A 16803-nucleotide genomic window follows, 5' to 3' on the forward strand; every position below is an offset into this window, starting at 1 on the left:
TAAAATGTTCAGTTTCCTAGATTATTTAAAGTTATCCTAAAGTTATAATAGAACCATAGAACGCATATATAATAATATATATGCGTTCTATGGAAAAAACAAACATTGATATTATTGCACTTTAGCAAGAAATTTTATGGTTATTGATGGGTCGTTACCGTTGACCTATTAGCACTTACAGATGGCACGGGTTTTATAAGGCAGAGCGCAGATGGCCCGTAGCCTAAGCCAAGAGCTATGGCTCAGTCCGCTATATATTATTACTTTAATTATCGGAGCGGGAGGTCACCGTGGTCTTTGATTAGGGAGGAGGCTCCATGAAGTGATCTGTCACAAGGCTGGTACATAGATCGCGTAGTACGTTCCGTCTCCTGGGAGACAAGGTGGGCCGAATTTTGACTTTGTCGGTTGCTATTGCTTTGTAAGCATTACTGTCACTTCGGAAAGCGTTATTACGGGTAAAAGTAGCTTTAAAAAACTTCAGCAACGCTTCTGTGTATAATAAGACGAACAACGGAAACAGACATCAAAAATATTTTTTGTATTAACCATCAAGATTATTTAAATTATAAAATTGGATAATGCCTTTGTAAATAAATATTGAATTGCCAAAGATCGCCCAGTCGGCGATAGGAGTGGTAATGGGTGAGGTCTATTGTATTGAGGTAGTATAATACATACATGCACATACTAAGGCAGTGGTGACCGCCCCAATCGGACGTCACTCTACATTAGACGCGAGTAGCCCGTTGAGGTTTGCGTGAACGTAGGGATTTCGCTCCCATAAAGGTCACGGTCGTAACTCAACCCAATTGTCAAGTAGTCTTTTTGTCTTTTTGTTTGAAATTTTCGCGACGAGAGTAGTGAAAATTTAGAAATAAAAAAACACATAAAAAATAAACGAAATGGTAGATAATTAAAATGTTTTGGGATTATAAATTTATACACGAAAATATGTAAATAAAATAAAAAAGAACAAAAAGTACTGGAGAAAAGAGAAACTGAGAACTTCGTCAAGACAGAACTTAGTGGATTTAAATGGCCTGGTTACTTACTCATTTATATTCAAGTAAAATGAAATAAATTATGTATACTTGTTAAACAAATAGAGATCAGAATCTTCCGAGACATGAATAAAAGAGAATTCAATTTTGAAATAGAACAAGTGAAATTTAGAAAGAGTAACGCCTAACGCATTGTCTTCATAATGTGAACACCGCAGCAGCCTTACAAGAATGTATTAAAAAAAACAATTTGCAGGAAATTACTTTCGTATAACAGTTGGATGTGTCAGACAAAATGTGACTATTAATTTTGTTAGAGTTCAATAGTCGTGTAAAATTGTTTTATCGTCGCCATTCAGTAATAAATTCTGCTTTTATAATTGAGTACGAAAAATTTTAACTGCTTTATTCAAAATGTATGAATTAAATTATATCAGAACGAATAATACTTCTAACATATTTAACGGCATTAACGTGCTGACAAATGGACGGGGCCTTTCTTTTTAATTCCGAGGAGAGCGCCGGTTTACCTCAACATTAATACAGGTCTTTTGGCTGAGCACTGAATGCAGTACAGACGCTTGTAACAATATGAAGGTCATTATGATCCGGCCGTGAATATTGTCTACAATATCATGTTACGTATAAATACAAAATACGATCGAAAATCACATTTCTGTCGTGTTTTTTTAAACACGGTCTACGGGATTGATATTTTAATGAGTAAGAACAAGTATTTTTATAATTCTGATTACTACGTACTTTATTGCAAGAACTTATCGGCCTGCCGAATTTCATTGGGAAAAAAATTTTACGTAGCATTTCACAATGATCTCTTTACAAAGCGATAGGAAATAGGTTTAAAGCCTTACAGATCTTAACTCACAGATGGGCTATCAATTGATCCCTTTAAGGCTTCTACACCAATAACCCTGTATGTTTTAAAAATTCTTGCAATCCAATAACATCATTTAATATGCTAAAAAATCAACATATGCTTATATTATTTCCAGATGTTATTCTTATTTAATACGGCTTAACCTTCGAAGTTGTAAACAGTTAATAGTAAAACAGTTTATTGCTCTATAGAATTATATAGTTTGCACTTAAATTCTATATGTAACTAAGCACAGTAAATTTAACCACTTTGTTCAGTTATTAGCTATGGTATAGCATTGAATTTTGATCGATAACAATCTCTAAACCTAGATAATTGGATTGGTCTAATATCTAGCAAATATTAAAGTGCTCAACAGAGACAAGTTATAAGTAATCGCTATACGATGTTGGAATAAACAAGATTAAATATACGCTGTACACTATAAAAAGAAAGAATTTCAAAGAAATTTAATCATTTAGCAAAACTAACCTGGGCCGAAAAATTTTCTTAATCTCAAAAACTATCTGAGTATATAATTGAATGAATGAAAATTAATGTGTTAATTATTTTTAAAAAAAACGAAAGAAAATAACGAGAGGAATTGATTAAGAAATACGCAACTATTACTTCGATTTCCATAAAATAAATCGAAGATTTTATTGATAGCACAAACAATACTATCCACAATTATCTCACAGTAAAACAATTTGTATGCTTAGTCTACAACACAATTGTAAGTGTAAGCCCATTGATGGACATGAAAAGTCGGGGGATAAATAGATTGCGCCGAGAACATGATTTCCCAAAGGATCTATTTACAAGGCGGGCTGAACGGTGTTAGTGGTAGCAAGGTTCGTTGGAGCGTGACCTTTTACAGCCGACGACGTGTCTCGCCTGATAAAAGTTTTGGGTTCAAAAGAAATTTATACGCAGAGTTTTCTTTGCTTGCGAACAAGGATATAGCATTTCTTTGAAAATTAAGTTTATTTGTTCTTTGTTAAACAGAGCAAACTCAGGCACAAAATTGTGGGTGTATAATACATTTTAGTATAAGGATATTTTTAAACAAGTCACGTGCGCATATAAAGTAACTAATTTTTAATGCATATACATACTGTATTAATTCAAATAAATATTGGTCATAATTTTTTTGCAAATTGTCCTTTAACCTATGCACATATCATATCGTTGTTATATTTATTTACTATTAACACCCGATTCCGACAAAGTTGTAAACATATTGGTTATACAAAACTTATATTGGTCTTAATCTCTACATAAGTATATTTGTATATACTCTCTATCTAAGCTTATTGATAATTTAAGTAGAATTACAGATAACATCTGCGAAGTTGAAGTTAACATCAATAAAATACTTATAATTAAATAACAAGACCAGACATCGTGACGATCATTGAAGCAGGCCTACGCCTCGGAATTGGCATTTATGGGCTTTCTTTGTGATGATGATGATGTATTTGCTCTCACGTATTTTACGTCATTTACTATATATTTGTGTCAAGGTGTTTCTAGCAAGGTATTCATATACGTTAGTAAATATTTGAACGTGTGTTCATCTTTTGTTAGCTTCCATCAATCACATCAAGTATTCTTCGATTCTAGAGCAACGGAAGCATAAATTTGTTACGCTTCAACTGCATCTGAAAATGGGACAGTCGGATGTACGAGCTGAATTAAATTCTGCAATTTATTGACTCTTTACAAAGAATTTGTCTGTAACTTTAATCTAACTAATTTCACTATTCGTTTTCTTAAAAAAAAAACTAAAGTATTTGATTAAGAGATCATTAAAAAATTACGCTAAAAATATTATGAAATTTCCGGACAAAAGGAAAATAACTCTGAAAACCTTATCATTACAGACAATGATTAAGCAAAAGATCCGGAAGCTATCTAGACCTTGTGGATTGGTTAAATGTATAATATAGTAAATAACCACCAACAGAAGTCACAAGCAATTCACCCGTTTGGAGGCGATTATATGACCAAGAAGCTTGCAAAGAATACAAATTAATAAAAAGAGAATTTATAGGCAAACTAAATTAACAGAAATGTTATACATGGAGCGTCAAATTTTTTATAACATTTACTAATAAAAAAACGTTTTTACGTTAATGTACCTTTGATACGTTCATTAGTTATTAGATGCAAGAATACGGTAACTGTTTTCGTAGATATATTTATATGTTCGCTTATATACAAAAAAGTTGCAATAATACTTTCATAGAGATTTTTCGCGAGTTTGTTGGATGGCTAATTAAAATCCAGCCTAGTGGGGATTCAGTAACCTGATGTCCGACATTAAACTAAAAATACTGGAAATTTAAAACTTATCTCTTAGTTTTAAAGTTTCTTTATTGTATGAGGTATATTTATTACTTAACTTAACGTATTAACTTTTCAAATTTTCATTGTTGCTACACAATTAGCGAACCAGAGCAAAGTTCAAATTCCATTATAACTTATCTAGATCAAGTAAACATAGACGTATTACCAGCACATTCTGCAACTGATAGCTCTTGACGTTAGCCGGAGCGGGCGGGCGGATGTTATTAACTCAATCTTTATTAACAAACAGTGAGCTGTCGGTGTTAAAGTTTTGAATATCGATTAGGGGCGCGCGTGCCAAATTCACGTTAAAGAATACTTCCTCGTTGGTCATTAACCTTCGCTGCAGTGGTGATGGCGACAAGAATATGCGCTTTTTCATACATTAAATCAACACAAACTTTTTTGTGTACAATGTTTATAGTTTTATAGGCGCATGTCTTTTTAATTTTTCTATATACATATAGTTTGTCCGAATTCAAATGAAGACATGACATTCAACGTTTTACAATAATTGTAAAAAGACGTATTCACACAAATAAAGAATGTAGCCTAATAATGGTTTGTTAGTTTTATGGTTTGCCTTTGAAAGGACATATACTATATTTATTGTCCGACCGTCAAATCAATGCGAGTAATAGCTTGCGGAATTTAAACAGTTATGTTTGAATTTCGAGCTATTATGCTGCCCAAGTGGCATTTTCCGACTACGCGGCATTTCGAAAAGGCAGAGCGCATAGGGCGCTTAGTCTAAAACCTCTGTTAAGCTTTGCTACAAACTCGAGGGCGCCTTCGGAACCCCGGTCGTCACCGGTTTGGACTACAGTTTCACATTACAGTCAAAATTCACATTGTTAAGCAATCCTAAATGGATCAATTGCTTTATCATTGACAAATTTTGCAAATAAATTGACAATACTATGTTACAATTTTACTATGTTACAATTGGTAATACTGGCAATATAATGTTGAACACCATATAATACATGTAGCAAACGGTTACGTTTTACAAAAAAAAAAGTTAGGGATAAGTCTTACGTTCGATGAAAGTAAGCTTCAGATGCCACCAGTTAAATTTTCACATAACTGCGAATGTCTGAACGTAACGAGGTAAGTGTTATGCCGTTGTTGCGATGTCAACAACGTTTTTGCTAATAGCTGTATGCTAAAATAAAAATTATCCGTACGTTGTGAAAATTTCGCTAATATTTAGTGTTTAATGCTCACTCTGTTTTATGTGTATATAATGTTAGTACATATTCCATTCAACGCTAAAATGATTCTCAACTTTAGTTATTTTAACAAGCCTTGAGATTATGTACTAAACTACTGACTAATGACAAATAGAGGTGGTCGTGTACATCTCTTTTCGATTTCGACAGTAGTTAACTATCAAAACATTTGTCAAATTTTTAAATATATTACCCAAGCGTACATAACTTATTATTTTAAAAACCAAAGTTCGAAATGCCCTTTAGTTTTACCTTGTCCATATGTATATGGACAAGTTATCATATCATATGTCATACCATTAGCTTTATAGTGGTGATTGGTCATAGGTGTAATAGTTTTTAAGCTGTTAATGTACAACAAATTTTTTAACAAAAAGCTGTGTATAAACTCATCACTTTTAAACTGTATTGTATTCAACAAGCCAATAACATTGGGCAGTACAAAGTCCGCAGGGACAGAAAATAAACGAAAATTAATTTTAATATATATTAATTAGAATTTGAAAAATGCTTTTTTTAACTAAATTATCATTACGTTTTTATTATTTTTGAAGCCATTGATTTTTAAATAGTCTAATACCGTAATCAAACTATAAATAACAGCTGCTGCATGTATATTCCTCCTCATAGAACACAAAACCTCATGATAATTCCAAGCTGTGTGTTTATTTAAGTTGGAATGGAAAGCTGAACAGAGCAAAAACACGTACTCAGTATCTGCATATTATGCCGAGTTGTTTGTGTCATGTGCAATTCCAACATTAAATCAGTCGCCTGTGCGACCATTCCTGAAGTTTTTTTTCTCTCTATATTATATTATATATATTAAATTAATCATAACACCACTAATGGATTAGGAGTATTTTGCGTTGTTATTCATGGAACTGTTTTATTGTAAAGTTAATTCTGAAGCCCACAGCAAGTAGTTAATTTAAATAATATTAAATCTATAAAGAAAGATTAAAAATGATATTCTTGTAACAAACAGCAGATTATCTTTACTGACATCTAACTCTAATACAATATGTCACATTGATTATCTTTTTCTTTTGAAAGCGTTTGTAATAATCAGAGAAAAAATAATAATTAATAAAACTGAGTCGTCTACTAATATCGGACTTAGGATTAAGTACAGGCACTACAAAATGCGGTTGCAACTTAACATAACACCGTTAAGCGGACGAGAAGTTTGCTTTTAAGTATTTGTAAACCAAATTCGGTTCTACGAAAGCTTACAACACCAATCCGATGCGTACATTGAATAAATTGATATCGCTGGCAATAAGGAATGTGGAGATCGTGCGAAATTCAAGATGCGCTTTCTCGGCTTCTTTACGCAAATAAAGCTAAAATCGATTTCATGGCCCACCAAGTTTTTGTTGTTAGTCATATACATTGTTATTTTAAAAAAAATGGCAGACTAACAGGCGTACAAAACCGCAGCCAAAACACTTTCTTTTGATAAATGATTGCTCTCTCCACTGCCGTAAACTATAGAAGGTGCTTTAAGATACTTCATATTTATTAATAACGGTTAACAGAGATTTTAAGTTGTATAGTTATATAGTGTAACCCTGTATAGTTTTAATAAATAAAGAAATAGTTAAGCGACATGCCTTACGACTTGACGTCGGTAGAACGGAGCACCACATCAATTACCCGCAAGATTGTTCCTTGCCTCCAGCCAATATAGCACCCATTTATCTTTAACCGCAATTTTGGCGAATAAATTGGTGAAAGTTGTTTTCTCCTTGACATTTGAACGCTCGATTGAATTTTTCTGATACACTTTAATAATACGTACGTATCAGACAGCGGGAAGGTAAAGACAAGTTTGAAATATAACAATCCAATAGCCGTTAAATATAAAATATTATATCAGATTTCTAAAGGAACATAATAAAAAAAATTGGTAATAAATGTAGCACAATCCAACATAAGTAACAAAGACAACTGCACTGTTACGCGAAAGGTCAAATTGCTCTCAATCGCAACTTTGTGGGTCGCGCTATAAAGCCTTCTTTATGACCGCGTTCGCCGGCAAAATGGAATCGCTGACTTTAGTGATAAAACTTTCACTGACCACATATGATCAAAGTACAATCAAAAAATTCTTCAAAAAACAGATGAATGAGAACGTACGTAAGTAGATCGAAACAAGTTTGTAACTTACGAGTTTGCGGCGAAACTTTCGCTTTAAAACTTAACTTGCTAAATTATAAACACATCGAAATTCACGTAAAGGAGGTTCCAAGGACGGTGTTGTGCATATTGATTCGAACGAACGGGCATCGAACTGTAGAACGAGTTAAAAATACCAAGAGCGGCGAGTGGAGTGGCATGTGCGGGCACAGCGGCCGGACTAGTCGGGCGAGCCACATGCGTTTGTTTACTACCGCGACATCGCAGCGGGGCGGGCGTTCGGGCAACTTACGGCGGATGCCCCAGTCCATAGCGGCGAGTGCGGTCGGCCCGGCGCGGCGTCTGCCAGCCGACTGCCGCCGCTCCCGCCCGCTCCCACTCGCTCCCACTCGCTCCCGCCACTCCGGCGACCATTGTCCGCGCCCGGTCCCTCCGCACGTCGCTCATAGAGTCCACGTAAGCGCACAATATCCATTCGCACGATTGTGTGGCCACACGTAATGCTCAACGGTGACCTACTTGGTCCGCGATGTCGCTTACTTAATGAGAGTTCGTTAATTTAAAATGACTTTTACGATTCACTTAAAATGATTGTAATACATCGTACCTTTAGCTATTTAACGACTACCACATCCCCTTAATCCATGCGTTAAATGCCTTTACAAATCTAAATATATGGCAATTAACCAATTGATCTATGGTCATTAGTAGTAAAGCTGTCGTTTTAAATTGCTAGAAATTAGCAACATTGTCTTTTACTCTAAAAAGAACTACTAAAATAGTTGTTTTTAACATGATTTTGAAATAAATTAGTTCACCAATGAAAATAAATAAATATATTTTCAGCACGATTTTTTTTATTATAACAAAAAATTCTTATTTTGACAGTATGGAACTTATTTATTTCTACAGCAAAACCCGGGTTTTGATACAGTCCACAGTAAATCGCTAGTTATCAAGTAGCGATGGATAGTTGTTTATATTAGTTTTTTACTCTATATTTATTACGTATATATATTTTGAATTTTCTCTATACACTTATATATGTATTTTTTGTAATAAAATTCGCTTATATTTTTGATACAATTTTTCCACGCTTTCGTAAAGAACGTGTCTCCCTTGTATTAAAAGATATGGGTGTATTATTTATATTATAGTTTCCCATATTTAGCCGCATAAACTTACAGACAAAAAGCAAGTTTTAGAAAACATTTCATCGTTATAAACTTTTAATTTTACTCGTAAATGTAAACAGAGACGCGGGTGCTCCTGTAAAGTAAAGACACGAGTTCGCAGTCCATACGTGTAAATTAACATATAAATTAACTTCGTGAGCGTTCGTTAAATCAACAGAGGACGCTTTGCTTTCTAAACTCGAGATAACTTTAATTCGAGTTCATATCTGCGCGACTTGAACATTCCCAGCTTGTTTAAAACCTTCACATATGAATAACGTATTCGCTTGGGCAATGTGCTAATAACTAAAATTAATAACCGCTTAAAGTAGTATTCAAATTCTATTATATTATTTAAAACTAAGTCTGTGATTATCTGATTAGGACATAATAAATAATTTAAACGGGTGAGTGTACAGCTCATTTGCCACTAATAAGCTTTACGCCTACTACCAATCACCCTGCCTAAAGTGATCACTCTGAAATATGTTACATTAATTATTTTTGTCTGTTTGAATTCAACAGGGCACTCAATCAAATCAAACTTCTGGGATATAAGTCTGCAAAGACAGAAATTATAAAGGATTTATTTGCTGTATCCTCAAAAAGGAGAGATATTATTTCTGTACTTGTATTTATTGATCGCAAATGAGCTTTACTTTTTTAAATTATACAGTGGACGCTATAAAAGAGGGCAGAGTAGCAGTGATTGCTTCACACCGTTGTATCACTGGCGAACTACCATTTATGTAGTGTGTTTAACTAAAGTGTGTGCTAGACCTTATAAAACTCTGAACACCCTGAAGTCATCCTTGAATCAAAAAATGAAAAACCAATGACCGAAATAGAAATTAGTTTTTTGCGTACAGCGATTGATGAATGGCTGCTCAGACTAAAGGAATGTGTTAAAACTTGATGCAGACATTATGGACAAATTTTAATTAAATTAATCTTTTGTCCATGTACTAATTTTAATCTATACTCGTTCTTCCAGCAAACTTAAAATTTATAAAAAGACTAATTCTTAGTTTTACAGATAATTACACTTTTAACACTATTCAAGCACGGACTACGTGCAAGGGATGTTTGATTTTTCAAAACGAAATTTCTTTGCAAACTGACCGTTACATAATACAAAGGAACAACCGCAAGTTATAAATGCGACCGGAGTGTTATTTCCAGCCCAGCGCACATTGCTCACGATATCGTCGTTGGGAGAATTTCCTTTCCCTCATTCATTTTACTTACTCATGCGAATTCATATGGACGCTTAGATCAAACATATTTCGATTGAATAATATTTGTTTTATTGTTATCGCATTGTAAATAACCGATATCTGTAAATTTACTTTTCTAGTTAGTTATATCGACAATAAGTTGCAGTTTTATTGTATCTCTTCACGTTTAAGTTTTTATATATTTGTTTGTAATTTGGGACTCCGGACAATAGATAAATTATTATACTAATAACGTATTTGGTACCATAAACAATTAAAATATGAAAATGTAACAAAATACATATTCAAGTAATAACATCAACTCAATCGTTTTAATATTCTAAAATTTATGCTTATAATTTGCATGAAAGGCAGAACCCCCAAAAGCGGCCTAAAAGTTTAAAGTTAACCGAGAGGAATTAACATTAAAAACATGAAACGGTATACATTTTTTTTCGAATTAGGTTATTCGCAAACAAAATTTACAAGATGAGTATCTTGTTTGATTTAGGCGTTATGGAACCAAACAATGCAATCGCGAAAAACTTCTTGGATGGTTGAGTAATTTTTATTTCTATATATAACTCCTTGTGGGTTCATGATGTTTTTTGTGGTATTATTTTAAAGTACTTTACTAAATATTATTTATAAATAAGCTCTTATAATTATTATTAATTTCAAGCAGAAATTGTAATATTGTTAAACTTCTCATAATCTTCAACTCGACGCGTTTTGCAACATTGGCTGTGGTTTAACGACTTAATGCTTATCGTTTTTAACTAGATATTTTCTAAGAACTAGTTTTAATTTTTAAGGTGGCAACATTACTCACTGCGGTGTGGATGCGTCATCACGATGGCGAGCGGACATTCATCGTCTTCTAGTATATACTCCGAGTTGTCAGCCGTGTCAACCTAACATTTAAAATTTACTTTGTTAGAGCTTTCATTTATACTGTGTATATGAAAGAAAAAAGTAGAATTAAGATATAATTGTTATAAAATATCATCAGAATTATACCAAAATAACAAAAAATATAATGCAATAAAAGCTTACAAATTATATTATAAGTTAATAATTGAAAAATAACAACAAAAATGCCTATAACGGTATTTGAAACGATTTTTCATTGGGTTCCATAGCTACTTAAAAATTTACCTAATATCATAATTAGTTACTAGGACGTGTTTTTGGCCTACCAGCCACATAGAACCGGAACCGGCTAGAACAAATAGCCGCTGGAGCCTTAAGGTTCTGGAGTGGGGACCACGTACTGGCAGACTCAGCGTAGGACATCCACTCACAAAATAAACAGAAGACCTTGTTAAGGTCGTTAAAAGACGCTAAAGGCAGGCAGCTTTCAACCGATACTATCAGAAATCTATGGAGGAAGCTTATGTCCAGTAGTGAACGTTCTACATCCAAAATAGTAATAATGTTGATGATGAAATATTTCTGCATAAACAATAATTTATATATACCAAGTGTATATAATATACCAAGAAAAAACCTGTAAAAGCAATTTATCCGCTCGTGGCTGAGATTTGGCCTGTACCAAGATTTTTAGTAAAGAATCTGGGGGAGGCCTCCAGCAATGAACGACCTACGACTGACATAATGTTGAAGAATAAACCGGTGAAGGATAATGTTGGGCGTCCACCCACAAGGTGGACAGACGACCCGGTTAGGTTCTTATTGAGAATCTATAGGGAAGGTCTGTGTCCAGCAGAGGTCTTTCTATGGCTGATATAATGATGAATGGACAAGTGAAGATTTATAATGTACCTGGACAATGCAGTAGTGGTGCGGTTCGTGGCGGGACAGCCCATACTTGTCGAGCATCTCGCGTACCACCGCAGCGGCCGAGTCGCCCACCGACAACAGCAGCGTCTTGTACGGCACGTCCGGGCACAGAGACGATCCATAGATTTTCAAGGTCCCGCCTGGTAAAAAGAACGATAATAAAACATTTCAACTAGCATTTTGTCATTCAACCTACTTGAATAAATATCATTTAAGGTTTTGAAAACTGAAAATATAAACACAAATATTCAAAGTTGCATAAAAGCCTGTGTATTAAAAAAACCAAAAGCAAATTTTCGTACTAGTATTTGTCATACAATAGACATTATACAAATACTACAATTATTATGGACACAACGCACATTTGTACAAATTAAAATCGCCGTATGTTTTCGTTTCATCTGGAGTGACTCCAGGGACATTGTTTATTATCTGAATGAACATTTTGTTTCAAATTTCATATTTATGGTACTTGTTTGGTACTTATTAGACGTTTTGTTAGAAATCGATGTTTTAGTCGAAATTAAAATAAATTTTGTTAATCTCTTTGACAACATTATTATAGATTACGCAAAATGTTACAAAAGTAGTATTTTATTGTAAATATTTTTAAGTTTTTCTATCCATTTTTCGGATTATAAGAAAAGGATTACCCTTTTCTTATAATCCGTAGAACTATTTTTTCTATTCTCAAAAACACCTTAGTCTAGAAAGTTTATCAAAATCGTAGGCAGCAAAAATTTTAAAAGCATTGCAATTGAAATACAAAAACAAATTATCTCTGTAATTGCGCGATTTAGATTTATTATGCATTATGCGTCTCATTTTCAATGGCATTAACGTAAATAATTACCGTAGTAGACGTACCATTTTAATTTTAATAGCGACAAAGCTTTTTTGCGCATTAAATGTCTTTGATTATCAATATTTGGGTTGCCTCGTCAACATATGGTAAAGTAAGGATATTCAAAATGAAACAAGTCTCTTATAACGAGTGGACTTTGACAAATAAAGTTTGTTTGCATACCTGTATCAGGGCCGCCGTCTTTAGAGCGAAACTGTTGCAACTTCCTCTCGAGTTTCTGCTGCCGCCGGCGTCGCATCACCGCTTCCGGGTTACTGATGCTGCGTGTGAACGACGTCTCTGGTAATTCTGGTCGTAGCGACAATAACACAGTATTATTGTTTTTGCAAAACTCAGATTTCCGAAATAGACGAAAGAATTAATAGAAATATTGTTAAAATCAACAACTTCATGTATTAGCATATAATTTGATTAAACGTAACACCAAGTTTATACATATGTTTATTAAATGCTAAAAGAGTAAAAGTAAATTAATTGATTATTTTACCTTAGTTAAACATAATTTATACTAAAAACGAACAAAACACTGTAAGTCTTATATGTGGCAATATATCTTAATCCCTTAATAACACCATAATAACAACCTGTTAAGCCATAATTCAGCCTTGTGGTCTCTTCTTTAAGATCGTAACGCCAAGTCACTTCACGAAACTAATCCAAGCGACGGCGACCCAGTTCTGTGGTACATATAATGTAACTGACATGGACGAGACACTCTCGGTATGCGAGATTAGTTATTGTAACGATGCCATATCAAATACGATAAAGTTGAAAATATAAACGGGCCACCTTTATGTTTTCAGTCTAGATTTACATTGTTGATCTGCATTTACAGATTATGCGGACTTCAGGGAACAGAGCACGGAAGGCATTTAGCCTAAACTTAGTTTACATAAGTCCGAGAGCTCCCTTCGAGGACCTTGGCATGGGTTGTTACATCGTTCATAGATCGCTTAGGTTTCCATTATTTGACGTGGCGCCGCAGAAGGAACCTCGATTTGGGCTAACACACAATACGCATGTACCATTCCGACTCAAAGACACCTAAGAAGGCCGAACCTTAACTTGCCGATTGCTATTGTTCGGCTAAAATGAAAACCTCTTTGGACAGCGTTATAGAGCTAGGAGAATAACTGCAGAAAGAAACTTCAAGAACCCTTCTCTCTTAAATGAACAGAGGTCTCCGACTTATTTTTGATTGGCTGCAAATTGCTTTGTAGGCTATCTGTTCCATTGTAAGCAGTATTTTCTGATAGTCGAGAGCGTGTTTCGGTATCAGACTGGCGAGACAATTAAACGTAGCCAGCGGGATTGTTTTGTGCGTGGCTGCACTTACAATTAACAAATTTAGATGATATCCATTTAAATTTGTCTAGTTTTTCGCTAGCAGTTTGATAGCTCTTATAGGTGACCAAATGAATTTAGGACTGTAATACTCATAATTAGATATAGTATTATCGTATTCGTCTGTTTTTCTTGATTTAGTAGCAATGAACTACAAACAGTGAGGTAACGTAGGTAAGCTCTCTCGTAAACGATCGCCCTACTTACGCTTACAAACATATTTCGAATCGAATATTGATGCTAACTATTCTTAATGAAGCTAAAAGCGTGGATTGTAGTTTACTTGTAGATCAAACAATATTGATTGTTTCATCAGAATATTTCTACGCCCTGATAAAAAGTTCAAGTTTCCCTATATTTATACTGCTGAAACTGCGTATGTAATAAAAAAATTGATTAATAATTTTCTGCTTTTGATTGTTTCCTAACAATAACTACTTATTTTCACCTTTTTTATTTATGTATTAACTGATCATGATATCTCTAGAACCGAAAGGCCTAGATACTTGAAATTTGGTTGAAAATTAGAACAGGCCTTAAAAATTTCACCCGGAGTTTTGAAGCATTCACTAAGTTGTAGTAGTTCTAGTTATAGAAATATCAATTACTGCACTGCCTCTCCCCGCCGCAAAATAATTGGAAAGCTTTGCTTGTTTAAGAGTTTAAATTATTGGTGACTAACACGGCGGTACTTTCTAAAATGGTTCAAGGTTATCGAATAATTTATATATAATACCTGTATAGAGCTTTTCAGCAATCGGTCTATTTTCGTCATTAGTATCAGATTTTAATCTTGAAAGTTTTTCTTTCTTTTTCAACTCCTTCTTTTCTCTCTTCGACAGTTTTCTTTTAAAGTTTTGATCTGATTTTTCAATAACAGAGGACAGCGGTACCTGCGCATCAAAAGTAATGTTAAATTCTTTACGAAACATGTGACAAACAATTCAATGCGTAAAGTAGTTAAAATATATAAGTAGCCGACAAATAATACATTTAAATCTGTTTATTATTATTGGTGAACAAAAATACTTGTATTCATATTTAATAAGACTATATCGTACAATCATACATTAGGTGTCACAACAGAAAGTTGATATTTTTAAGTCATTTCTTTGCAGCACTCAAATACATTCCTCGTAATAAGCAGGAACCTAGTTCAAACCAACAATGCTGGAATATATATAAACTACATTTAAATAATTTCTAATTTGTGTGCGTATTTCATTTCTCTCCATCTCGCAACGAGCAAACCTCCGGAGCGGTACAGCAATTTCGGTAGTGCTCTGATCCAAAATGCTAAATGCCTTTTCCGCGGGTTTACAAACCTTTTATGTTCTTAGATTTAGTCCATCGTTATTAATTTCTAAAACATAATTAAACTGTGATTGCACACTGTCATTGCGATGGTACTCCAATGATACGCAGTAAACAGGTCGTGGTAGGCCAATAAGTCTCCGCCATCTGTATAAGTTGCCTTCAAGTTGACAAGTCATTATGAAATGGACTTTCATTGTAAACTACAGGTACAAAAACATTAAAAGTAGCCAATTACTGTCAACAGAATAGCAATTAACTCACAAGATAATGTAAGCCTATGGTACGGGACGAAGCCTAGAAAATAAAATTATTGCAATGCATTATCCCAAACGCTTTAACAATAAAATTTTTTTTAATAAAGCTAACAATATTAAAAGGTTGCAAACCTTTTTAAGTTATCCAAAAAACGCTATATTAACCAAATTATCGCTTATAAAACTAATTAATTGCAATCGATCCCCCATTGAAACTTTGTATGATACCCGGCGTTAGGTTTGGTCGAAAATCTTTTATGTCAAGTATTACATCTTATTTTAACATCCATTCCTTGATTTGTCAGTCAATAAACGCTAATGCAAGGCATAAATAGGCCTTTCGCAAAAAATACCACTATGACCAATCTCGCATTGCCCGCATCCAACTTAGTCAAACATATAACCAGTTGAACTGCTCTCCATACTCAATAAGCTGACAGAGCACTGTGTGAGAAAGATAGCCTGAAAAATTAATCTTTGCTTTTGTATAATTCTTATACCTGTTGTAAGAAATCAAATGGCCGGGTATTTTACTTTATACAATAAATGACAATAAATTGATAATATTGCAGTAGAGCAGACCTCGTTATTCGTTAAGCACTTGAGAAGGAAGCGCCCCTCACGGTCGTCGGTGTGCCAATTCAGTTGAACGAGAAGCGGCTTCTCGTGTGGTTCCAACCGGCGTTCGTAGTCTGGGCCGTGGGTCTCCCATAGCGAGTACGAGCCGAGCGACAACATGCGCATGTCGGGTCGGAACTTTTCTATCAGTGTCTCTGTTGGAAACAAATAATTAATATTAATAATATTTATCAATTTAATAAGTAAGTAATAAGACTATATAATTTGCTGGAAAATCTTAAACTAAATGTACAAATCGATTTTCCAGTTACTACATCAACTAATCAATTTATTGTTTTTTTACAATTTTATAAAATTAATTAATGTGCATAGTTGCGAACCCATGGATGACAGAAGTACATAAACTGTAGTAATAGACGAAAACTGTAATGGTATAATATGAAGTAAAACACTATATTGGACAAACAGATAAAAATAATTTACAGAAGAACATTTCTATTTAAGTACAATTACTACAAGAAAAATTTCGATCACTTATAAAACAAAAGACCACTTTATTGTTAAATAAGTTTTTATCATAATTTATAAAACTAAAGTTACGTTCATAAGTGAAGTTACATAATTTTAATATAAACTTAAAAG

General features: G+C 33.9%; 1 protein-coding gene across 2 annotated transcripts in view; it reads right to left on the minus strand.

Moving 5' to 3' along the window:
- Positions 1–16803, minus strand: part of cno (adherens junction formation factor afadin) — a 76588-nt gene that overhangs the window by 34603 nt on the left and 25182 nt on the right. For both annotated transcript variants that reach the window (XM_068774724.1, XM_068774723.1), the window contains exons 5-9: positions 16165–16355; positions 14748–14904; positions 12830–12955; positions 11785–11942; positions 10832–10913 (exon numbers count right to left, since the gene is read on the minus strand). In XM_068774724.1, the coding sequence (XP_068630825.1) occupies positions 10832–10913; positions 11785–11942; positions 12830–12955; positions 14748–14904; positions 16165–16355 (714 nt within the window). The remainder of the gene's footprint in view (positions 1–10831; positions 10914–11784; positions 11943–12829; positions 12956–14747; positions 14905–16164; positions 16356–16803) is intronic.

Source organism: Battus philenor, unplaced genomic scaffold, assembly GCF_028537555.1.
Source record: "Battus philenor isolate CCGP_79_NKW_IND1 unplaced genomic scaffold, ilBatPhil1.0.hap1 SCAF_7, whole genome shotgun sequence".
Lineage (NCBI taxonomy): Eukaryota > Metazoa > Arthropoda > Insecta > Lepidoptera > Papilionidae > Battus > Battus philenor.